Source organism: Labeo rohita, chromosome 12 (genome assembly GCF_022985175.1).
Source record: "Labeo rohita strain BAU-BD-2019 chromosome 12, IGBB_LRoh.1.0, whole genome shotgun sequence".
In the NCBI taxonomy this organism is placed as follows: domain Eukaryota; kingdom Metazoa; phylum Chordata; class Actinopteri; order Cypriniformes; family Cyprinidae; genus Labeo; species Labeo rohita.
In genome coordinates, this window is record NC_066880.1 from 19,313,151 (window position 1) to 19,338,520 (window position 25,370).

At 36.9% G+C, this 25,370-nt stretch overlaps 2 protein-coding genes and 1 pseudogene across 2 annotated transcripts; 1 reads left to right on the forward strand and 2 right to left on the reverse strand.

Moving 5' to 3' along the window:
- Nucleotides 1-401: 401 nt before the first annotated feature.
- Nucleotides 402-10,359, forward strand: papss2b (3'-phosphoadenosine 5'-phosphosulfate synthase 2b). The gene is made up of 12 exons (XM_051124423.1): nucleotides 402-577; nucleotides 1,837-1,951; nucleotides 2,407-2,642; nucleotides 2,751-2,889; nucleotides 3,431-3,549; nucleotides 3,691-3,804; nucleotides 4,098-4,209; nucleotides 5,489-5,694; nucleotides 5,796-5,931; nucleotides 6,079-6,347; nucleotides 6,483-6,712; nucleotides 9,362-10,359. The coding sequence occupies exons 1-12, from the start codon at nucleotides 551-553 to the stop codon at nucleotides 9,501-9,503; spliced, it is 1,845 nt and encodes a 614-aa protein (XP_050980380.1). The 5' UTR covers nucleotides 402-550; the 3' UTR covers nucleotides 9,504-10,359.
- Nucleotides 10,162-16,676, reverse strand: atad1b (ATPase family AAA domain containing 1b). Its single transcript, XM_051124429.1, has 10 exons — nucleotides 16,509-16,676; nucleotides 15,682-15,869; nucleotides 15,320-15,418; nucleotides 15,090-15,210; nucleotides 14,799-14,999; nucleotides 13,174-13,280; nucleotides 12,975-13,064; nucleotides 12,837-12,887; nucleotides 12,633-12,757; nucleotides 10,162-11,514 (listed from the first exon to the last, which is right to left on the reverse strand). The coding sequence occupies exons 2-10, from the start codon at nucleotides 15,853-15,855 to the stop codon at nucleotides 11,394-11,396; spliced, it is 1,089 nt and encodes a 362-aa protein (XP_050980386.1). The 5' UTR covers nucleotides 15,856-15,869; nucleotides 16,509-16,676; the 3' UTR covers nucleotides 10,162-11,393.
- A 3,599-nt stretch (nucleotides 16,677-20,275) lies between these two features.
- On the reverse strand, nucleotides 20,276-24,849 carry LOC127174138 (outer mitochondrial transmembrane helix translocase-like; annotated as a pseudogene).
- Between the last annotated feature and the right edge of the window lie 521 nt (nucleotides 24,850-25,370).

Genomic DNA, 25,370 nt, shown 5'->3' on the forward strand with positions numbered 1-25,370 from the left:
GCATTTGCACTAGTGAACTAATAGCCACACAGTACTGAACACAGGATTTTTATTTATTTTTTTTTCCTGTGAAATCATGAGGCTCTATAAAGTCTTTCCAGGGGCTTGATAATGTTTTTAAAGTTAATAATGTTCTTTTTTTGTCGTTTCAGTGGGTCCAGGCTAGGATTCTGGGGGGGGGTCTCTGGGGGGTCAACTCCTGTGTTAGGGAATAAAAAAAATTACACAAGAAATAGCAGACAGCTATGGTAATTTAACAGTTTTTTTTTCCTATTGTGTAACTTAGTACTTCTGTTTTGTATCAAGCTGTGTGCTGTAAGAGATAAGCAGAAAATCATAACTGAGAATCACTTTTGTCGGTGTGGAGCCGTAATTGTGACGTGAGCAGCGCACGCTGATCTGATGGTGGGAGGATTTCAGGAAGAGCGCTGAGTGCTACGTGTCCAATTTATCCAGACTTCCACTAACTTTACGCTACTTTTACTCAGTGCTAGTCTCCGAAGGGTCACTTCTTTAGAAAGCCCCGGCCAGCGTGTTCGCTTGTGGCATCATGTCTGGAATGAAAAAGCAAAGAACGGTACGTTTACAAATGTCCGGCTTTTTTCTTGCTTTTGTTTCTTTCTCGCTGAACTTTTAAAAGTTGCATCGGTAGGAACTACGAAATGTCAACAGACTTTAAAACATAGCAAAAGTCTCTTGTATTAGTAGTAATGACTCAAAGTGTTTTTAGCGCATGAATTTACCATAAAAACGTTTGTTTGAAAAGGCTTTACATTCACAGAAAGTAAGAGTTGCTCGAGTTACTCATCCGTGGAACTACGGAACTAATGGATAAATATTGAGTGACACCCACTTAAAATAACACAAGTGTTTGTTTTCGGCAGAACGGCTATTTAAAATGTAAATCTGTGGTGATGTGGAAGGATGTTATGATTCAGGTTTATCCCTCTCATTCCCTTGTCTATATTTGGCATAGGGCTTAATTGTGTTTAGAAGTTTTGTTGAGCATAAATTAAACCTTTTTATACAAGAATAACTATCCTTGTTTTACATGCCAGCACCATAACATGCATGCCACCATGCAATTTTTCTTTTCTTTTTTTTTTTTATTCCATGCATGTTTTCTTGTAATCTGCAATATAACTATTAAAAAACCCATACAAATTCCATGTAAGATTAATATTATTTGTAACTCAGTTCCTATTCTAAGTCAAAGAGACACTGTGTGCCAGTGGGAATTAACAAACTCTAGGGTTACTTGCATCAAGCTGGTATTTCTTGTGTATCCAAGGAGGCTGGGTGCAGAGAGAAAGAGAGAGAGATGGCTCTGCTCCAGTTGGCCACCTCAACATGGAGTAGCATGAATGGCCTTGTTTGTTTCTTCAGTTCTCTTTCCGAAGCCGCTCCCTCCTAAATCCAGATGAAAGAGTCAGATACATGAGAATATAATCCACAAGAACGCAATTGTGTGAATTAAGCTGTTTCAAAGAAAAAGACATGTATTTGTGTTCTTTTGTAAGATGGCATTCTTACTTTTTAGTCAAATGTAGTTGTGGGATGCTGATTTTACTTTTTAATGAAGTTAAAATTAAAGGGACAGTCCACCCAAGAATTTTCATTCTGTCATGATTTACTAACCTTCATGTTGTTCCAAACCTAAATTACTTTCTTACTTTCTTACTTCTGCAGAAGTTTTTTTTTCTTTTGTTTTTTTTTTTTAGAAACACACTATCAGTAAAGGTGGAATTTAAGCTTTATGCTCTGACTGCACATTTGCAAACTGTTCTCATGCTTGCTTTTCATATCACGCATATATACTTTTTGTTTTGTATGTAGGATCTGCAGAGAGCAACCAATGTTGTGTACCAGGCTCACCATGTGAGTAGAACCAAGCGTGGTCAGGTGGTTGGGACCAGAGGTGGATTTCGTGGATGTACTGTCTGGCTTACAGGTGGGAATTTCTCCTGTAAATCTTCCAGAACAAAAATTTACAGATAATTTACTCGCCCTCTTCTCATCCAAGATGTTCATGTCTTTCTTTCTTCAGTTGTAAAGAAATTATGTTTTTTGAGGGAAAACATTTCAGGATTTCTCTCCATATAGTGGACTTCTAAGGTGCCCCAGAGCTTAAGCCTGCAAAATGCAGTTTAAATGACAAGGGGGTAAATTATCTGTAAATTTTTGTTCTGGAAGTGAACTTCTCCTTTTAGTATAGTTCACTCTTAAATGGAAATTCTGTCATTAATTAATTGCCCAGATGTTCACACTTGAATGACTTCCTTTCTTCTTTGAGACAGAGTAGATGACGTTAGGCAAAATGACAGTCTGAGTCACCATTGACATATGACATCTTTTTTCATACAGTGAATTTAGAGTAGTTTAGTTCAATGCTTTTTCTTTCTACAGGGCTGTCTGGTGCTGGCAAGACTACAATTGGATTTGCTCTGGAGGAATATCTAGTTTCTCATGCCATTCCTTGCTACTCGCTCGATGGTGACAATATTCGACATGGGTTAAATAAGAACTTGGGCTTCACAGCCACAGACAGAGAAGAGAACATCCGACGTATTGCTGAGGTTGCCAGACTGTTTGCCGATGCTGGACTGGTTTGCATCACTAGTTTCATTTCTCCATTTACAAAGGTGGGACAATATTTAATTACATCAGAGGTTCTTATATTGCATGATATTTTCCAATAATTTCTAAATCAGGATGGTTTAAGAGGATGATTTTAAATGTGCTCACAACAGGATCGAAACGACGCTAGGAAGATCCATGAGACTGCAGGTCTTCCGTTCTTTGAGGTGTTTGTAAATGCCCCTCTGGAGGTGTGCGAAAGCAGAGATGTCAAAGGACTTTATAAAAAGGCCCGTGCTGGAGAGATTAAAGGTATTTTGGGGAAAATAATCTATAAATGCATTGCTTATATCCTGTCATGTTTAAGAGAAGAAAATAGTTAACATTAGAAACACTACACACTTGACTTATTTTAGACTTAAAGGGATCGTTCACCCAAAAATGAAAATTTTGTCATTAATTATTCACCTTCATGTCGTTCCAAACCCACAAGACCGTTCATCTTCGGAACACAAATGAAGATATTTTTGATGAAATCCGAAAGCTTTCTCACCTTGCATAGACAGCAACAGAACTACTTCTAGGTTCTACCTTAATTTTATGAAGCTACGAGAATACTTTTTGTATGCAAAAAAGACAAAAATAATGACTGAATGAAGTCGGATTTCATCAAAAATATCTTCATTTGTGTTCCGAAGATGAACAAAGGTTTACGGGTTTGGAACGACAGGAGGGTGAATAATTAATGACAGAATTTTAATTTTTTTAATGAAGTATCACTTTAAGAAAGCAGAGCAGAAATTTGCCAATAACGTCATTTACATGACTGTATCTTGAACCTTTTTCCACGTAGGTTTTACGGGAATAGACTCTGACTATGAGAAACCTGAAGCCCCTGAGCTTGTGTTGAAGACTGGAGAGCTCACTGTCAATGACTGCATTCAGCAGCTAGTGGATCTCTTGAAGGAACAGGTGGGTCATTCTTTTATTTGTGGGCATCAAATGGATCCTTGTGTTTTGTCAGTTGTCTCTTTTTTTCTGCCAGCACACAGACTGTCAGTTTTCAGTTGAGTGATGTTAAAACATCACTGACCAGATGATTTTTTATCACAGGATATTGTGCCCAGTGGTGTGACAGAAGAAGTGAATGAGCTCTTTGTTCCTGAAAACAAGCTGGACCTGGTGCTTAGTGATGCCAATATACTCCCCACTTTAACTATCACAGAGGTAAATGCAACCTTTCACGAACACACACATGCCCTGCTGTGGAAATCAACCGCCATGCATGTTAGACCACAGGCATTTCATCACAGTTCAGTTAACTGAAAGCTTTTCACTGTAACCTGCTGTTTGGAAATGGAAGTCTACTGCATAATTTAATTCCGCGACAGCAGCCAAAAGAATTACTTTAGAAAAAAATTAACTGTTAAAAGTCATAGTTGTTATTTTATGGCAAACTATTGTTTTTGTAATTAAGTAAACCAGAAGTTTTGTTTGTGTGCTTCTCTCTGGTCCTGTAGTTGGATGTGCAGTGGGTACAGGTTCTATCCGAGGGGTGGGCGACTCCACTGAGGGGATTCATGAGGGAGAGAGAATTCCTGCAAGTCTTGCACTTTGGAACTTTGCTTGATGGTAAAGACATTTCTAAATGTGTAGTTTTTAAAGTGTCTCCATGTAATTCCACAGTTACGATGAAATATAAATACTAGGGCTGTCAGTTTAACGGGTTAATTAATTGCTTATGAAAAATAACGCGATTTAAATATTTGAACGCAGTTAACGCGCTTGCCCATCCCCTAGACCTGTATGTCATCTTATATTTCATATAGTTGACTGTTGACATATGATGCAGTGCAACAACTCCATAAATGCAGTTATGTACTAAAATTCAAGATATTGGTGCAGAAGATTTCCCTGTATGTGTTTTGTCTCATATTTAATATTCATATATATCACATATCACACGATATCACATGGGCAGCAAGAGCAATATGACACAAGTGCTTATTTTGTCCCGATTGATCACAAGCTTAAATGTGATTTTTATACAGCAGTTCAGTAAATAAGAAGTTGATATTGTGTTATTTTAAACACAATGTTAGGTTTTTTTTTTCAATTTTGCAGAGAACATATTACCTTTGAAGCCATAGCAGAATTGTTGCGCGTCTCAGAGCAACACAGCGTTGTTTAGTTTCTGAACGAATCTTGGGAATCAATGATTCAAAGGCCCATTCATAAAGTGAGCCATTTACTTAATTCCTGAATAAATCAGACTCATAAAGACATTTACCACCACCTGCTGGCAGATTTAGTTTTTTATTTAGAGTATGGTTTTATTAGAAAAAAAAAAAATAATAATAATAATAAAAACATTAAAGGGATAGTCCACCCCAAAAAATTAATTCTGTCATCGTTTACTCACCCTCATGTTGTTTCAAACTTTTATTTTGTGGAACATAAAAGAAGGTATTTATTAATCAAAACACTGAGGACTGGAGTAATGCTTGCTGAACATTCAGCTTTACCATTACGGGAATAAATTATATTTTAAAATGTATTAAAATGGTAAACAGTTATTTTAAATGGTAATAATATTTCACAATATTACTGTTTTATTGTATTTTTAATCAAATAAATGCAGCCTTGATGAGCAAAAAAAAAAAAAAAATAGTACTAAAACATTAAAAAAATCTTACCAGTCCTAAACTTTTGAAGATATTGTATATAATATTGAATGTTAATTTAATAATAACATGGTAATAATCAGTTATATTATAATCACTAATAAGTTTAATTTACATTTACATGTATTTAATTAGCAGATTGAGTTAATGTAATAATATCAATCATAACATGAAATAATATTATTATTGATAATAAGAAACAGTAATTAATAATATTTTATGCTTAGGTGGGATCATCAACATGTCTGTTCCCATTGTGCTGCCTTTATCCAATGATGACAAGGAGAGGCTGGACGGTTGCGCTGCTTTTGCCCTGGAGTTCAAAGGTCAAAAGGTGGCAATCATGCGCAACCCTGAGTTTTATGAACATCGTAAAGAAGAGAGATGTGCCAGGCAGTGGGGGACCACATGCCCCCAACATCCGCACATCAAGGTGAGAAGGCTCATCTCTGTGTCATTGCTTTTATTACGGCTATATGTAATACTTGCTAATACAGTCAGCCAATGAAATGCCACCTTTTGTGTTTCGTACAGATGGTAATGGAGAGTGGTGATTGGCTGGCCGGAGGAGACCTGGAGGTGTTTGAGAGAATTAGGTGGAATGATGGTCTTGACCAGTACCGTCTCACTCCACGGGAGCTAAGACAGAAATTTAAAGAAATGAGAGCAGGTAAAAGTGAAAAAATGATGGAACGCACTATAATGATGCTGTAGCAAATGTAACACTACCCCTAAACCTAAACTTTTTTTTGTATTTGGATATTTTGAGACCAAGTTGACCATATTAAACACTCTGCAATTGTATCTTTTCCCACAGATGCAATTTTTGCATTCCAGTTGCGTAATCCTGTGCACAACGGCCATGCACTCCTGATGCAGGACACTAAGCGTCGTCTGCTGGAGCGAGGCTACAAAAAGCCTGTGCTGCTGCTGCACCCTCTGGGTGGCTGGACCAAAGAGGATGATGTACCGCTGGACTGGCGCATGAAACAGCATGCCGCTGTGCTGGACGAAGGAGTTCTCGATCCAGAAAACACCATTGTGGCCATTTTCCCCTCACCCATGATGTATGCTGGGCCTACAGAGGTCAGGCTCTTGCTGAACATGTTACTTTGAAACAAACAAGAGACAGTTTAATTGCTACAGCTATTTTAGACCTTTCAGTACAAATAATTAAGTCAAACCAGTTCTGAATTGGACAAAAAATGTTTGTCCTTACAGGTACAGTGGCATTGTCGGGCCAGGATGATCGCAGGGGCCAACTTTTACATTGTAGGACGAGATCCAGCGGGTATGCCCCATCCGGAGACAAAGAAGGACCTGTACGAGCCCACACACGGTGGAAAAGTGCTGACCATGGCACCAGGCCTCACCTCTCTAGAGATTATTCCCTTTAGAGTTGCTGCTTACAACAAAGTTAAGAGGGCCATGGACTTCTATGATAAGGAAAGGTATGTAAATATTTTATTTAAGCTCTCAAGACGGCACTGAAATGTATGTCACTGTTTAAACACCATGAAAATTTGTAATAATGAATATGTTAATGTTACCTACCCGGATATCTTTCAAAACCTGCAAGACCTTCGTTTTTCTTCAGAACACAAATTAAGATAATTTTGATGAAATCTGAGGGCTTTCTGACCCTGCATAGACAGCAATGTAACTCCCATGTAAGGTCTAGAAAGGAAGTAAGGATATTGTTAAAATTGTCCATGTGACATAAGTGGTTCAACCTTTATTTTATGAAACAACGAGAATACTTTTTGTGTTTCTTCTCTTCTGTGTCAGCCCCTAAAGGGACATGGTGGTTGAAAAAAAATCGGGGTAAGTGGAAAATATTCAGAGTGGGAGGTATTCAGGTTCTCTTGCAAACATTTGCATTCCCTTGAGAAACTTTGTGTTCTTTTGCAAAGATCTTTGCGTTCTCTCACAAAACCAGTTGAGTTCAGACAAACACTTCCTGTTTACTTTACAACTTGCAATGGTTCATACAGCTCTGTACGTTCACAATGTAGCGTTTCATAGTTTTATTTTGAACTTGGACTCAAGTATAAAGACATACAGTCAGTGCTTAGTTCAATGGTTTTGGGACATTCTAAAACGCTTAATGTTGAGGACCAGTACACACCTTATTAATAAAGCATACACACAAGCAGAATAGCCCGGAATATGAACGTAATGCATTAAATTGCACATTAAGCGAATCCCCTGTAGAAGGAAAATGCTTAATTAATGGACTAAGTTGTATAAAAAGGCTTAATTCATTATACAGTTTATTAATAAATTATACTAAAAAAATTATAGGAAAGCAAATAAGTGTAGAATATGAACAGAAACCATTAAATTGCATGTTAAGTGTTTCTCCCATAAAGAAAACATGGCTTAATGAAGACGGTGATTAAAAAAAAAAAAACCCAAATATGCTATAGAAATGAAAAATATATATTTTGTGTAGATGCAAGCAGATGAGACCAGAATATAAGCTGAACTGCGTAAGCATTTTCATTCCCATAGAAAACCATGTTTAACGTGGCTTAACATGAGAAGACAGTGAAATAAAAAGCCCAAATTTTATATTTTATAAAAAATATGTACTATAAACAGGCAATTAACACAGTAATCCATTAAGCCACGTTAAGAGTTTATAATGGTTTTCTACAGGGGAGAAAACATATGAAAGTTTGCACGCTTCGTTCATATTCTAGGCTTGACTGCTTTCCTATGAGTAATATGTTTTATTAATAAACTGTGTACTAGATTTGGTCTTTTTATATTACCATCTTTGTCCGTTAGTGTACTTTAAGCGTTTTCTATAACGGTCAGGGTTGCCAGGTTTTCATAACAAAACCCGCCCAATTGCTACTCAAAACTAACCCAATCATGTTTGAGGGGGGGTTCCCCGTCAAAAATTGCATTCCGGGGGATAAAATACACATTTTTTGTTGGGGTTCTCCTGGTAAATTTGTATTTTAGGGGCTAAATATAACATTATAGGATCACTTCAATCTGCGGCAACCGTGTAAAAGTAATTCAGTTCAGCGAAAACCACGGACTTTGCAACACTGACAACGATTTTCTATTGGGGAGTAAAAGCTTGAGGTGCATTACCATGTTGCGTTCATGGCTATCTGCTTTGTTAATAGTAATGTTATTAAGGTTTTTAATATTACAATTTTTGTTAGTATTAATAGTATTTAATAATACCGGATTTGGATTTCAAATGTCAGTGTTTTAGAACATTAAGCCACATTAGCGAGTGTCCCAAAACCGTGTTTTTAACTAAGCACTGTTTGTATTTCTTTATACTTGAGTCCAACTTCAAAATAAAACTGAACCGTTCAATTGTGAATGTATGGAGCTTTATGAACCACTAACTTACAAGCTGTAAAGCAAACAGGAAGTGTTTGTTCGAACTCAACTGGTTTTGCGAGAGACTGCAAAAGTTTTGTGAGAGAGCCCAAAACATTTTAAAATACATTTTTTCCTCCCACCCTGAATTTTTTGCCACCACCCTTTAGGGGCTCAGTAGTACCACGACACAGTAGCTTCATAAAATTACGGTTGAATCACTGCTGTCACAAGGACTTTTTTAATGATGTCCTTACTACCTTTCTGGGCCTTTCACAGTGTCAGCTGTGTTGCTGTCTATGCAGGGTCAGAAAGCTCTTGGATTGCATCAAAAATATTTTACTTTTTGGGTGAGCTATCTCTTTAAATTAAAATTTGTTTAATGGCAAACTCTAAAGATACTGAAAGCTGTATTTCTTGAGCATTTAATCTTATAACATTTAATTTCAAATAAACCTAGAACAATTGTCACAAAGTCCTATTATAATGAATGTCACATTTAGCTTTAATTAAAGTGTTTATTTAGTGTGAAATAACACCTAATAATATTCCTCTGTCTACTTTATTTATTCTGAAGCTTATTTATGCGTTATGTTTAAGGCAGAATACGTAGTAAAAACGCTGCACCATCAATGTATATTCACATTTGTATGTACAATATTCTCATTTTGACAAGAATTGTTCACAGCTCACAGCTGCTCCACCAGGTACTGATGATGAAACTGAAGCTCAACTGCATTTCTGTTTTTCAGACATGGTGAATTTGAGTTCATCTCGGGAACCAAAATGCGGAGCCTTGCCCGCAGCGGAGAGAACCCCCCTGACGGTTTCATGGCCCCCAAAGCCTGGAAAGTCCTAGTTGAGTATTACAGTTCTCTACAAAAGGACCAGTGAACACAAGGCACTGGACTGTATGTAGACATACAGTAAAGGTCAATATAATCTATTTCATTAGAATTGCTAGAAATAGATTCATAGAAAGATGCATTATATACTACAGCCCTACAATGTAGTAACATTTTCTACATTCTGTTTACTAGACTTATATCTACCACACATTCTTAGATAAATGCTATCTATATTTATGCCCTGCAAATTACTTTAAAATACACTGTATTTTGTTCCCTGAGATCACCCTGTATTACAAGCATAGATGGATCTAACTGGTGTGTTATAGACTTTATAGTCTGATCAAGCAGATCAAAGTATGCCTGATAATAATCAGTAGGACCAATATTTTTCCTACCGCAACAAGAGCTTTATTTGGATGTTTGTCTTGGCAGTATTTCCACCAGTGGAGAATATCTTGTATTCATTGTAAACACAGATTAATTCTATAGCATTCTTTATAAGAATTTATGAATGATCAGTACTAGCAGCCGAGTATTTGACCTTAACACAATATTGTCTTGCAGTGTATTTTAATGTGCCTTAATGTTAATGCGCCATTACTGTTACATTCCCAAATGAACAAGTTACTGTAAAGAGTGATGCATGAATGTGAAAGATTTGTGATGAATGCAAAAACATGAAACTCTTGAGGAATCCAATGTGAAGGAACAAGAGCATATTTATTGTCTTGCCATTTACTTAACGGACCGACCTAAACATATTTATTATCTTACAGGAAATGTATTTACTTTGTCCTACTTTTTTTACAAACTTGTGAGATTTACACTTCGTCATTTCTTACAATATTTGATATAATGTGCATCGGGCAGTCATTCCAATAAACTTCATTAAGACAAAACCATTGTCATCCAATTCTTCTACAGTGTAAACAAAATGTCAAAATATATTCTCACTTCTAAACACACTTAGACTGAAGAGAGCAGTGGACTATTGCAAATTGAAAACCTAAGAAATGAAAAATACTTGTATACAATTGTACAATTGTATTGCTGTAAATCTAAAATGGTTGTTCAATACATAGATAGGTTTCTCCAGATGAATTCTTTCCATTTTGAAGTCTCCTTCACCCACTCAAATAACCCCAAAATAACACCTGACATATGAGTACACGTGTAACAGCAGCGGCTTGGCACTGGCCCCAAAAATTCTGTGCAAGCATATTTAATGTTTTGCAAATAAGTATCTACACAACAGGCCATCACATAACCTCTACTCTGGGCTAAATTCAACGCTTAAACATTTTATTTCATATAAATGGCTTAAAAATCTGTAAATGCATCTCAGTCGAATCATTTACTCACTGGGGGAAAACAAACGGGTGAAAAAAGCGTTCATGAACACACTTTGTTTTTGTGTCCACGAATCAGCTGGATTGTTACACGTTGGTAATGTCAAAAATAATTATTGCAAGGGAAATTAGGTGCCTTAGACATAACTGGAAATACTACACTATTGCCCATCTTTACAAAGCTTTCGTGGTTTTATAGAACAAACAAAACCACAAACCAAACCAAACATATGAAGACAAACACAATGGGCCTTATTCTTGAAACGCAAGCAGAATGAATTTAATGTAAACTGTTATTCTTTCATAAATTGTCCTATCGAAGTGACAATTTACTTAAGAATGGTTTTACACACAATTTAGTCAGAAATTCATTCTAGTTTCTAATTTTCTAATAAGGCTCATTGATTGGCAAAAACAAAGTATGGTAATTACAGTGCAAAAAAAGAGAGAGAGGAAAAAAAAACCTGTATTCCACCACTTATAAATCCTGAGCTCCCCCTCTTGCAAAATGTGACGATATGCCACAAATAAGAAAAAACAGAACACATCAAGGTTCTTGTTCTTTTAAAACAGCAGCATCACATTCAGTCCAGTGGTACATGCATAAAAGCCTCTTGCACTCCTGCTGATTTGGACTTCCTCATCTTCTCGATCGCCCTCTGCAAGTCTTCCTGCCTGATTGGGCGGATGAAGTCTTCATCTGGACTGTTATGGGATGGTGGAGAATTAACAAGGGAGCAACACAGATCAATTTCACAATGATTCAAATATACTGTTTATATCAGACATTATGTACACTACCAATCAAAAGTTTTTGAACAGTAAGATTTTTAATGTTTTTTAATAAAGCCTCTTCTTCTCACTAAGCCTGCATTTATTTGATCCAAAGTACAGCAAAAAGAGTCTCATTTTTTACATATTTTAATATTTAAAATAGCTGTTTTCTAGTTGAATATATTTTAAAATGTAATTTATTCCTGTGATTTTAAAGCTATATTTTTAGCATCATTACTCCTGTCACACGATCCTTCAGAAATCATTCTAATATTCTGATTTGCTGCTCAAAATTTATTTCATTAATTTCATTTATTATTATTATGTTGAAAACAGTGGAGTAGATTTTTTTTTAGGTTTCTTTGATGAATATGTTCAGAAGAACAGCATTTATCTGATATACAAACCTTTTGTAACATTAAATGTCCTTATCATCATCACTTTTGATCAATTTGAAGTATCCTTGCAAAATAAAAGTATTAAATTTCTATAATTTCTTTCTCAAAAAAAACAAAACAAAAACAAAAACAAACTAGACTGACTCCTAACTTTTGGATTGTATAGTGTATAATGTTACAAAAGCTTTTTATTTCAGATAAATGCTGATCTTGGCATCTTTCTCAACTGTTTTAAAAGTAAAAAATGTGTTTTGAACAGCAAATCAGCATATTAAAATGATTTCTGAAGGATCATGTGACACTGAAGACTGGAGTAATGATGCTAAAAATTTAGCTTTTATCACATGGATAAATTACATTTTAAAAAAATATTCAAATAGAAAACAGTTATTTTAAATTGTAAAAATATTTTATTAAATAATTTTACAGCTTTTGCTGTGTTTTGGATCAAATAAATGCAGTCTTGGTGATCAGAAGAGAATTATTTAAAAAAAAAAAAACACCTTTTTTTTTTTTTTTTTTTTTTTTACTTTTCACTTTTGACTGGCAAGTGTAAATTTGACAACAGAGCCTCAAACTTCAGATAAAGATAAAAACGACTGATACATTCTGTCCTGTTTCAGAGTCTGAAGCCCTTTGTTAAGAGTTTACCTTTCTTGGTGCACAAAGTCACGCACACAAAGCAGAGCAGCATCTCGGCACATCTCTCTGAGGTCACTTCCTGAGAACCCATCAGTCTGTTTTGCAATTTCCACAAAGTCCACAGCAGTTTCCACCTTCAGAAAAGACAAATGATCCTTTCAGCACTTGCAACTTTCAATAACCACCATACAATTCATTTAATAAAATACTTACATTCTCATTCTCCAGGATCAGTTTCAATATGTCTTTCCTCTGCTTGACATTCTAAATACACACATGACAAATGATCATTTACAAAAAGAACCACAGAGTTTAATGATTCATATTTTGAGCTCATTTCAGGGGACTTACAGGCTGATTGATGTGGAATCTTGTGGGCATCCTTCGGAGTATAGCAGAATCAAGATCTTGTGGCCGATTGGTGGCTCCCATTATAATGACCTTTGTGCAGAAATCAAACACAACACATCAAAAAGGAAGACTAATTTGCATTTTGAATCACTGATCAAACTATTAATCACTTAAAAAGTTAAAAGATGCTGAATTGTACCTGGCAGTTGTAGTCGGTATCCAGTCCGTCCCATAAGCTCATGAACTGAGCCTTCATCATGGCAGTGGCCTCATGATCTGAACTTGAGCGACTCCTCAAAAAGGAATCTAAGACATGAAGATGAATAGAAGTTACTTCAAAAGGCTTTTCACACTGTGCTTTTTTATTATTGTTCTAAGATCTGCTTTTAACCCCAGATTGGAGTTTTTTTCTCTTTCTTTCTCTTATGGTCCAAAAAGATAATTCTGAAAAACTTGTCAGCAAAGTATAATACAAGTATGCGCAATGCTACAGCTATTATGTAAACATGTTATGTTCATCTGATCAATAGCAGTAACACCACAAATATGCAAATAAAAACTTTATTTATGCACGTAACACTGGACTGAATGTGATGCTCCTGCTTTAAAGGAGAAGTTCACTTCCAAAACAAAGATTCACATATAATGTACTCACCCCCTTGTCATCCAAGATGTTCATGTCTTTATTTCTTCAGTCGTAAAGAAATTATGCTTTTTAAGGAAAACATTTCAGCATTTTTCTTCATATAATGGACTGCTACTGTGCCCCGATTTTGAACTTCCAAAATGCAGTTTAAATGCGGCTTCAAACGATCCCAGTCGAGGAAGAAGTGTCTTATCTAGCGAAACGATTGGTTGTTTTCATTAAAAAAAAAAACAAAAAACAAACACACAATTTAAATACTTTTTAATCTCAACCACTCGCCTGAACTCAGTGTATTCTGACTCAAGACAGTTAGGGTATGTTGAAAAACTCCAATCATATTTTCTCCCTCAACTTCAAAAATAATTTCAAAATCATCCTACATCACTGCAGAAGTACCGACCCAGTCTTTGCAAAGTGAACATGCAAAGAAGATCAGACACCCTTAACAAAAAAGGTAAAACAGTGATATAGGACAATTTTGAAGTTGAGGGAGAACAGGAGGAAAAAGAGTCCAGGCAGAGTAAGACAAGTCGAGCGTTTGACATTAAAAAGTATATAAATTGTATTATTTTTTATGAAAATAACCGATCGTTACACTAGATAAGACCCTTCTTTCTAGGCTGGGATCATTTACAACTGCATTTGGGATCGTTTGAAGCCGCATTTAAACTGCCTTTTTGGAAGTTCAAAATCGGGGCACCATATCAGTCCATTATGTGGAGAAAAATGCTGAAATGTTTTCCTCAAAAAACATAATTTCTTTACGACTGAAGAAAGAAAGGCATGAACATCTTGGATGACAAAGGGGTGAGTACATTATATGTGAATCTTTGTATTGGAAGTGGACTTCTCCTTTAACTCAGGCTTTAGAAATGTACAACGTGAAATGTTATCGTATGACTACCCAGGATTAGTTGTTAACACCAGGTAAATTATGAGTTGTGTGAAACTAGAATGAGCCAGGGTTAACTATTTCAGTTTTGAAAAGCCTTAATGACAAATATACAGAATCGTATTGCCATAATATATGACTTTAAAAGAGCAAATTGAACCGATTTAGGTTTATAAACATGCATTGAAGCTAAACAGATCTACCTTTAAAAGTAACTACTGGTATATCAATATTAAGAGGACACTTACAATGTATGAAGGACACAAAAATCGAAATATGCATTTACCGATCTCATCGATGAAGATAATGGAGGGTTGTAACTTGATGGCCAGCGAAAACACAGCTGCAGCTAGTTTCTGGGATTCTCCATACCATTTATCAGTGAGAGTGGAAGGCTGCAGATTAATGAAGCGGAATCCAGCCTCTTTTGCAGTAGCTTTGGCTATAAGAGTTTTCCCACAGCCTGGAGGCCCGTACAGCAACACACCTGAGAAGATGACAAGCAAAACACCTCAGAACAATGTGTGGAGTTGACTTAAGAAACAGTTTATGAAAACATTTCCATCCTAGTGCATACCTTTGGGTGGCTGAAGAAGCCTAGATCCTTCAAAAAGATGTCTCTTCTGGATCGGAAGTATAACAGTGTCTTTCAGTTCAGTTATGACTTCATCCAGACCTGCAATGTCATGCCATGTAATCTGTGGACACACACAAATGATTTGTGTAACTTGCATAATATGCAAGTAGACTGTGATAAAGACAGTTAAGGACTGGTAAATAAAGTCAGACGGTGACATAATTCCTCACCTGCATAGTCAAAGGATCCACAAGATGAGCTGCAATGCTCATCTCATATTCAGAAAGCTTCACATTCTGTACTCCAATCTGCCGCATAAGTTTCTCCGCCTGTGAGGCACCAACAAAACTTAACATTAAACTCCAACCTTTGGTGAAGCTATACTTAGTCAAAAGTTCAGTCTAACATGGAAAGGGGTTAGGACTATAGAGGATATAAATATAACATAAAATAAAAAGAGGGTACATTTAAGAATTTTCTACAATAACAATTTCTACATAAACTTTTTTGAGCTGGACAAGAAATATTTGTATAAAAAAAAACATTTTTAATTTCTGAATCTTCTAAACTACTAAAACACTAAACAGCATACCTGTTTTTGTGCCTCAACTTTCTGTTTTCTTGTTGGATCAATAGCATCCACCATCCACTTTATTGTAAAATATGTGACGGCACCGAATATTGTGAGGCGAAAGAGTAAACCTATGACCTCGTTCCGGCCCAAAGGGCGAGTGATATTGTCTGTTGGGATCTCTTTCAATACCATCTTCTTACATTCACCTGCAAAATAAAAATAAAAATCAGTATTATCAAAAATTATCAAAGAGTCATTAAATAAAAATATATATATATATATCATATTATTAAAGGAGTTCTAAGGAGCCATTTACTGTACTTTTTGCTTGAGTACTGAGTATGAGTTTGAATGTGTAAATAAAGCTCTCTAAAAACTTTCATATATATAATTCTATGATGTAGTGTGTCCCATCAGGTAATCAAAAGTTACACTTGGTTCAAATACAGGAAATACGTCATCTGAGTAGACAAGTGGTCAAGTGCAAAGACAGCAAGTGTGGGTATTGGAACAGGCCCTATGCGAGTAACAATTTTCCGTTCTGAAAGTATTCAACAATCACCCCATGTTCACTCCACGACAAAATTTGCGCCCTATTACCTCTCCACTGTATAAAAAATTCAGTACGTTTTGAAATTTTACTAACATGTACTAGATTTAAAACAAATAACTATTATTACACAGTACCGCCAATTCCGACACGCAGAGTACGAAAATTTGTTAATTTGCTGTTATTCTGGTGATGAATCAGCGCAATTTTCTTTCATTTTCGTTTTCATTAATTTCCACTGAAGAGTTATTGGAGATTTCCTGTGACCTTCCTGTGAAAAACACAGATCACATACCTGAACCGTCTTTATTACTGGATCTTGGAAATGTTGTTTTAAAAAAGCAGCTTCCTTTTAATCCAACGATTCATTTACTTCCAGCGACCAGACTTCTTTTTTTTTTAACACATTTTATTTCTCCTCATTCTTCTTCTGTTGCTACTGCAGCCGCTTCGTCTTCTTCTTCTTCTCTGGTTTATTGGCGGTTAGCAAACCGGCTTAGGTGCATTACTGCCACCAACTGGATAGGAGTACGCAGCGCGTTGTGCAAGCTTGTTAATCGAAGAAAATCCACTGCAGACAGTCCATACTATTAATAATACCAGAGCTACTTCAGTTGAACAGTTTTATATATTCTGTTGGAAAATGTTCTCTTTATGGGGACTTAAGGATACACAGAAAGTCTTATGTTTTTATATAGTGGATAACCACAAGCACTGCATAATACAAGTTGTATTCAGATCAGCAGACTCCTGTGTACACTGCTAAATTTCAGATGTATTTATAAATTTCTGTCATATTGTACATAGCTATATCCTCCAGTTACATACCATTTATGTATCATTTAATTCAGTGGTTCTCAACTCCAGTCCTCGTGGGCCGCTGCTCTGCACATTTTGTATATCTCCCTCATTTAACACACCTGATTCAAATCATCAGCTCGTTCGGAGAAAGATCATTGAACTGAAGTGAATGTGTCAGATTCAGAAACTGTCCCCGAGGACTGGAGTTGAGAACCACTGATTTAATCAATCATTTATTCCACCAACCCACCAGAAATCATGTTTAACCAATCATTAATTGCTTATCTTTATTATGGAAAAATAATACATAGAATGTAAAACATAAAAACAGGAGGAGTTTGCATATCCTAGTGACCCTGGGAGCTACACTGGGGGGGTCTCAGGTCCCTGGCAGGTTTCAGCTATGCCGGATTGGTTTCAGGCTAAGGGCCAGACAACACCTGGTCCGCCAGGCAAGGGGTTGGGTATGGGGCTAACAACCCCACCCAAACAAAACACCATTCTGTTATAGAAACAGAGACAGGCTTAGGCCCCGATCACACCAAACATGTTTTTTAGGTCTGAAAACGTGAGGTGCACCGCACTGCCTTTTTTTTGGAGCAGTGTTTATTTTTATGTTGCTAGGCAACCACCAAATCAGCAGTCCTGTCAGTCTAATCAAAGGATTATAGCGCGAGCGCTCTAAAATCTTTGGTTTTTGCTTTAAGTAAACTATCATATTAGCAAAAACCTTAAAAAATACAGCTCCTGGAAACCCGCGGTAGACACCAAAAGTTTCTCTTCCTTTCACTGCATTCTCCGGACTTTCTAAGCAGCTGTAAAGTTTCGTCACCAAAACGGAAGGCCCGCCTCTCCATTCATTCGATTGGACAATGGAAAAAAAAAAAGCGATGATCGGGCACTTTTCTGCTCAGAGTTGCTTTTTTTTTCAACTTTAGGCCCTCACGTCAAAAACATGAGGTGCCTGGGTGCATAAACAGCGCTCATAATGCTCACTGCCAATAGAAAACAATTCCAAAAAAGGTGCCTCTCACTCCAAAAACATGTTCTGTCTGATCGGGGCCTTAGGGTGCTTTGAAACCAGTTGTGCCTCAGTAATCTTGTACTCTGTGCATTAAAGTTCACATCACCATGACATGCCACTCAAAGTCTCAAAGAAGATCAGCACCTAGTTATAATGGGAATCACTTGGTGTAAGGATTATCGGAGTCCCTTGTCATGTTTATGGGCGACAGTGTAACCTTGTGTAACCCATTTTCCCACTCTAAAAAGAGCCTGGGAGGACGTGACACTTCTAGCAGAGTGAGCCCTAAAGCCTAGAGGTGAAGGGAGGCCCACACCTCATAAGTTAGAGTGATAGCAGCTCTCACTCAATGAGAAATCCTGTGCTTGGAAGTGTCAGACCCTCTGCGGGTGGCATAAAACCACACTAGAAATTGGGACGACTTCCACCACTTACCGGAGCGGTCCATGTAAACGTTTAAAGCCTGAAAAGGGCAAAGTAGATGAAGCCTCTGTTCTGAAGAAGAAGCAAAGGGAGGCCACTTGGGAATGGAATGACATGGACAAGACTTTTGGGACATTACCAGGACTGGGTCACTGAAACAACTTCACAAGATCTGGGGCAAACTCCATGCATGGCTCACTCAAAACCACCACACCACCAGTCAGAATCTGGTCGGGAGTCAACTCTGTAAGTTCAAAACGTGGTCCCAATAATCCTTACAGGATGACTGACAAGTCCCAGGAAGGAACAGTAACAGGATATGCAGGTCTCAAGTGCCTAACAAATGAAGAAACCAGATGAAGCCTACCCAAAGAGACTTTGTCTGACTCTCGATGGGTGGCAATGGCCCTCAAGCCCTCAATTTAGTCGCGCCGACTCTAGCAGCTAACTTCTCTTGCAGAAATACCAGCATTGATCCAACTGGACAGCTGGAAAAATAAAGCCTCCTGAGCATTTCCAATGGTCTCCTAAACATCAGCAGGATGATCAGAAGCCACACTCCCAGCCTTCAAATCTTGGGACGAGGGTGACAAATTCTGCCCTGGAATTGAGACAGTAGATCCTTCCTGATGGGGATCTCCCCTGGGGTTTGCTCCACCAGGGAAGTCAACTTCTATAAATATGGCCAGAACGGGATTCCCTCACTCTGCAAGGAACCGTAAGGATCAGTTTGACTGGAGGAAATGTTTTTTCCGAGTGCAGAGTATTCTCTGGGCCAGTGGCAGGAGTGGAAAGGTTAACAAGACCTCCTAGGTATTAACTGTGTAAGGGCAGCTGATTGAGTCTTAGCTGTGTGGAACTTGTCAACCACTGAACTGACTGCTTCTTCAAAAAGGCCTGATTAAGAGATAGAGGTATCGATTAGGAAGACCTTCTAATTCTCACAAATCTCAGTGAGATTTAGCCAAAGATGTTGTTCGGTAGCTACCTGCCTCCAGAGTAAGGCCCTGGGATAAGGAACAAGAGGGTGAGACTCCCAGGATTGAGCAGATGAAGGCAAGAGGTGTGTGGCCAGCGTGTCCTCAATCGCTGAAATGCTAGCATAGTCCTGCTCCACAGAACCAACAAGACTGGTGAAGTTAGAGGCTGCTGCATTAGTGAGATGGGCAGAAAACAGCTGCTTCCAGGATCTTGGCATCTTGTGATGAAGATTGCTGAAAAATGGCAACGTTCTGCTCAGGAAATGCTCGTCAAGGATTTCTAAATTGCCTAAAATAACCAGGTTTGCATAAATGCCTCCTGCAGTCAAGCAGATTTGGTTCTTCATCTTCTCCAATGCCCTCTGCAAGTCTTCCTGCCTGATGGGATGGATGAAGTCTTCATTTGGACTGTCATCGGATAAAGGGGGATTAATAAGAGGTGGTGTAAAAGTCAGTTTCATATTGATTAAAAAATGCATTACACTAGACAGTATGTAAAGCAAAAAATGAAGCCTAAAACTTCAGAAAAAAATATTCTTTCTTTCCTGGAAGTGTCGTCTGACTCATTACAGAAAAATGCTTTACATTTCTGGTCTCTGGTGTTTCTAGTCAAATTAAGGCACATCTTAAGTCTGTGAACATGTTTTAGTTTAATTAATTCAGTTGATCTTTTTACTCCATTTTAACATGGATTTCCGTGGAGACCGGAACATGAGAGCATCCTAAAGGAAGTTAGAATCCATCATGGCGGCGCTCATCAGTTACTCAGGAAAAAGGTGGGTACAAACATACTAAATTCTGATATCTAACATATTTGGAAGCTATGTTAAGAGTTTACCTTTCTTGGTGCACAAATTCACACACACAAAACAGAGCATCGTCTCGACACATCTCTCTGAGGTCACTTCCTGAGAACCCATCAGTCTGTTCTGCAATTTCATCCAAGTCCACAGCAGACTCCACCTTCAGAAAATGGAAAATTAATCTTTCAACGCTTATAACATTTTAATAACCTGGCAATTCAATTAATAATATACATACATTCTCGTTCTTCAAGATCAGTTTCAATATGTCTTTCCTCTGAATGACATTCTAAATACACAAGACAAATGATCAGTTATTAGTAAAATGATTCAATAGTAAAACTGAAAATTTCATATAAATCATCAAATATACAGTCATGTGAAAAAGTTAGGACACCCTATTGAATTTCATGGTTTTCTGTATCAGGACATAATAAAAAAATATCTGGTCCTTGGCAGGTCTTAAAATTTGGAAAATAAATCCTCAGATAAACATCATCACATGACATATCACACAGTGTCATTATTTATTTAAGAAAAATACAGCCAAGAGGGAAAGGCCATGTGTGACAAACTTAGGACATCCTATGAGTCAGTTGCTTGTAGATCCACTTTTAGCAGCAATAACTTGAAGCATTACTTTTCTGGTTGACTTTATCAGTCTCTCACATTGTTCTGGAGGAATTTGGACCACTCTTCTTTTCAACGTTGCTCCAGTTTATTAAAGTTTGTGGGCATTTGCTTATGCACAGCTCTCACCACAGCATTTGAGTCAGGATGAGCTCTGGACTTGGACTGGGCTATTGCAACACCTTGATTATTTTCTTTTCAGCCATTTTGTTGTAGATTTGCTGGTTTGCTTGGGATCATTGTCCTGTTGCATGACCCAATTTTGGCCCAACTTTAGATGTCGGACAGATGCCCTCGCATTTGACTCATGGCCAACTCAATGACTGTGAGGTGTCCAGGTCCTGTAGCTACAAAACAAGCCCAAAATGATCAGCCCTCCTCCAGCATGCTTATCCTTTGGTATGAGGTGTTTGTGCTGATATGCTCTTTAGGTTTTCACCAATCTTGGTGCTGTGCATTATCGCCAAACATCTCCACTTCGGTCTCCTCTGTTCAAAGGACATTATTCTAGAAGACTTGTGTTTTGTTCAGATGCAACTTTACAGACCTAAACTGTGCTGCAATGTTTTTTTAGATAGAAGAGGCTTTCTTCTGCCAAGCCTTCCAAACATGCCATTTTTGTCCCATATTTTTGTAATGGTATTGTCATGAACTTTATCATTTAACATGTTAACTGAGGCCTGTAGAGTCTGGGGTGTAGTTCTTGGGTTGTCTGCCATTTCTCTGAGCTTTACACAGTCTGATCTTGGGGTGAATTTTCTGGGACAACCACTCCTGGAAGGAGAGGTGTCTGTTTTCAATGTCTTCCACTTGTGAATAAACTTCAAATTGTTTGGAAATGGCCGTATTACTCTTCTCAGATTGATGGCAGCAACAATTGCTTCTCTAAGATGATTGCTGATGTCCTACCTCCTTGGCATTGTGTTAACACACTGTGTCAGTTCACACCTGAAGGCTCCAGACCAGCAAACTGCCAAAGCTTATGCATTTATAGAGGCGCTCAGACTTGCTGATGATCAGTTAATCAAAGGTATTTGATTAGCAGTGCTTGACTGTTATTTACCCTCTTAATTCCAATGTAAACAGTAAGGGTGTCCTAACTTTGTCACACATGGCTTTTCCATTTTGGCTTTATTTTTGTTCAGTAAATAATGAGACAGTGCAATTTGTCATGTTTTGTTGTTCATCTGAGATTTTATTTTCAAAATTTAAAGACCAGCCAAAGACCTTTTTTTTTTAAATGATGTCCTGATACGGAAAACCATGGAATTCAAAAGGGTGTCCTAACTTTTTCACATGACTGTATTTTGAGCTCATTTCAGGGAACTTACAGGCTGAAAGATGTGGAATTTTGTGGGCATCCTTCGGAGTATAGCAGAATCAAGATCTTGTGGCCTATTGGTGGCTCCCATTATAATGACCTTTGTGAGAAAACAATCACTACACCTGATAAGAAATGTGATAAAATTCAAATACACGCTGAATTGTACTTGGCAGTTGAAGTCAGTATCCAGCCCGTCCCATAAGCTCATGAACTGAGCCTTCATCATGGCAGTGGCCTCATGATCTGAACTTGAGCGACTCCTCAAAAAGGAATCTATAACATAAAGATGAATAGAAGTTATTTGAGATTGCCCAAAATACAGAATCTTCTACTTACCACCATATTATATAACTTTAAAGAGTAAAATGAACCAAGTTAGGTTCAGAAGTCGATTTCCAGTGAGATATATAGGTTACGACGGGGCTAAAGGCGCCCCGGGGTAAAAGGAGCCTTTGATATTATTTTCCTCTAAACCATTAGATGTCAGAAAAACATGGCGTAGCACGTTCCACAACATCCACTTTTACATACACATGCAAAATTGGTTGATCCTTGACATGATCGCGGGCAGCAGAGCAAAGTCAATTCTGTGCTTACTTGATCTAATATTTGATGTTTTTAAAAATGTTGTAGGTTTAAGTAGCAAATGAGAATCGCTAAAATTATTAAATATATCTTGAGACAAATGTCTTCCTAAATTTCAGTTTTGTTTAAGATAATTAAAACAGCAGTTTTTAAATAACAAAAGAATCTGTAAAACTATGGTATTTGGGATAAAAGCACCCCTGCTGTTTGGGCTAAAAGGCACAATATTAACATGATAATTAATTGAAGGCTGACTATTCCATTTGTTGACATGACATTGTTAGATTCAGATGGTAAATATCATATATTATTTTGGATGTCCATCTTAGAAATAATAATAAATGTTCAGAATGAAACCATCATATTTAAAAACATGATATTAATCACATCATATAATAAAATTTTATTTGTTACTACTGTAAATCTATATTAAATTACTATGGGATCTCTTTTTATGGGATGCTTTCAGAATCTTTACATTTTGAAATGATTTTGTTTCTGTATTTTAAAATATATGTTTTACATTGACATATTCTACTGACAGTGTATTTATTGAACAAAAATAATTATTTTATTTATCAAAATAAGCAGAAAATAGTGCAGACTTCGCTAAAGTGATTGTTTTGAACAAGTATTAACTTAAACATTATAATAATAATAATAAAAAAACATTATTTTAGTTAAAGTATTTGTGTCAATACTGTGTGTCTTCTACCCCATGCTGGTGGACCTTTTACCCCATGTGTGGCCCCCCTTGCCACCTCATACATTTATGAGATTTTTTTTTAAACAAAATACTTACCAATCTCATTGAAGAAGATAATAGAGGGTTGCAACTTAATGGCCAGTGAAAACACAGCTGCAGCTAGTTTCTGGGATTCTCCATACCATTTGTCAGTGAGAGTGGAAGGCTGCAGGTTAATGAAGCGCAATCCAGCCTCTTGGGCAGTAGTTTTGGCTATGAGAGTTTTCCCACAGCCTGGAGGCCCGTACAGCAACACACCTGAGAAGATGACAAGCAATCAACCTCAGAACAAAGTGTGGAGTTGAGTTAAGAGACAGTTTATGGAAATTTTTCCATCCTATTGCCTGCCTTTGGGTGGCTGAAGAAGCTTGGATCCTTTAAACAGATCTTTGTTCTGGATTGGAAATATAACGGTGTCTTTCAGTTCAGTTATGACTTCATCCAGACCTGACAATGTCATGCCACATAATCTGTTGACACACATAAATGATTTGTGTGAATTGCCTTCTCTTAAATGAGTAAATAAAAATAAACTATGATAGAGACTGCTAATTACTGGTAGATAAAGTCAGATGGTGACTTTATTCTCTACCTGCATAGTCAGTGGATCCACAAGATGAACTGCAATGCTCATCTCACTTTCTGGACTCCAATCTGCTTCATTAGTTTTTCTGCCTGTAAAAGGACAATAACATGTTGCTGATACTTAAAATATATAATATAATCCATAAATATGACATTAAAACATTTCAGGGTTTCAAAAATGTTCATTAAAATGTAACAAGACTATAATCATGTAAAACAGTTTCTATTACAATTTTATTAGAATTTTAAATCTAAGCATAATAAGAAATATTTTACTATACAATTGAACTCTCACCAAACCCACCAACACTGTTACAAATACTGGTATACTTCCATCTTTATCTAATTTTTACCTAAAAAAATCAAGATCAAAAATGTTGATGTGAATTTTCTTAAAATTGTATTATATTATATTTACAGAACTGTAACTTTTTTTTTTTTTTTTTAATTTACATGACTTTTCAGCCCTGAAAAATCACACAAATTTAGTTATACTTTAATTTTGACATTTATAATTTCTGAACCTTCTAAATGCCAAAACTGCTGAAATTAAATTGCATACCTGTTTTTGTGCCTCAGCTTTCTGTTTTCTTGTTGGATCAATAGCATCAGCCATCCACTTTATTGTAAAATACGTGACCGCACCAAATGCTGTAAGGCGTGCGATCAAACCTATGACCTCATTGCGGTTTAACGGTCGAATAATATTGTCAACAGGAATCTCTTTTAATTCCATCTTCTCCTAGTCATCTGCAAAATAACTAAATAAATAAATAAATGACCCATATATTATTTTAGTTAAAGTATTTGTGTCAATACTGTGTGTCTTCTACCCCATGCTGGTGGACCTTTTACCCCATGTGTGGCCCCCCTTGCCACCTCATACATTTATGAGATTTTTTTTAAACAAGACACTTCTTCCACACTCAAAAATATACTGCTTAGCTAGTTGCTTAGCCTGTTTGTGCAGCTGCTGTTTATTTTAATTTTCAGTAAGCTCTCAGAAAGCTCTCTTATCGTAATTAAATGAATGAATGCCGGGCACAGTTTGCTTTCATTTTCACTGGAGAGTTGATATTACTGAACTGAGATTATTCTTGCTTATTCATGCTAATCCTGAGAGCTGTGAAATTCTTCAATTAAATTTGAAGTAAAATTAGCAGACAATAAATAAATTGCCTCTTGTTAATTAAGTAATTTATAAATTAACAAATTTAGTCAGTGATTAGGATGACAACATGAAAAGTGAGAAGGTAA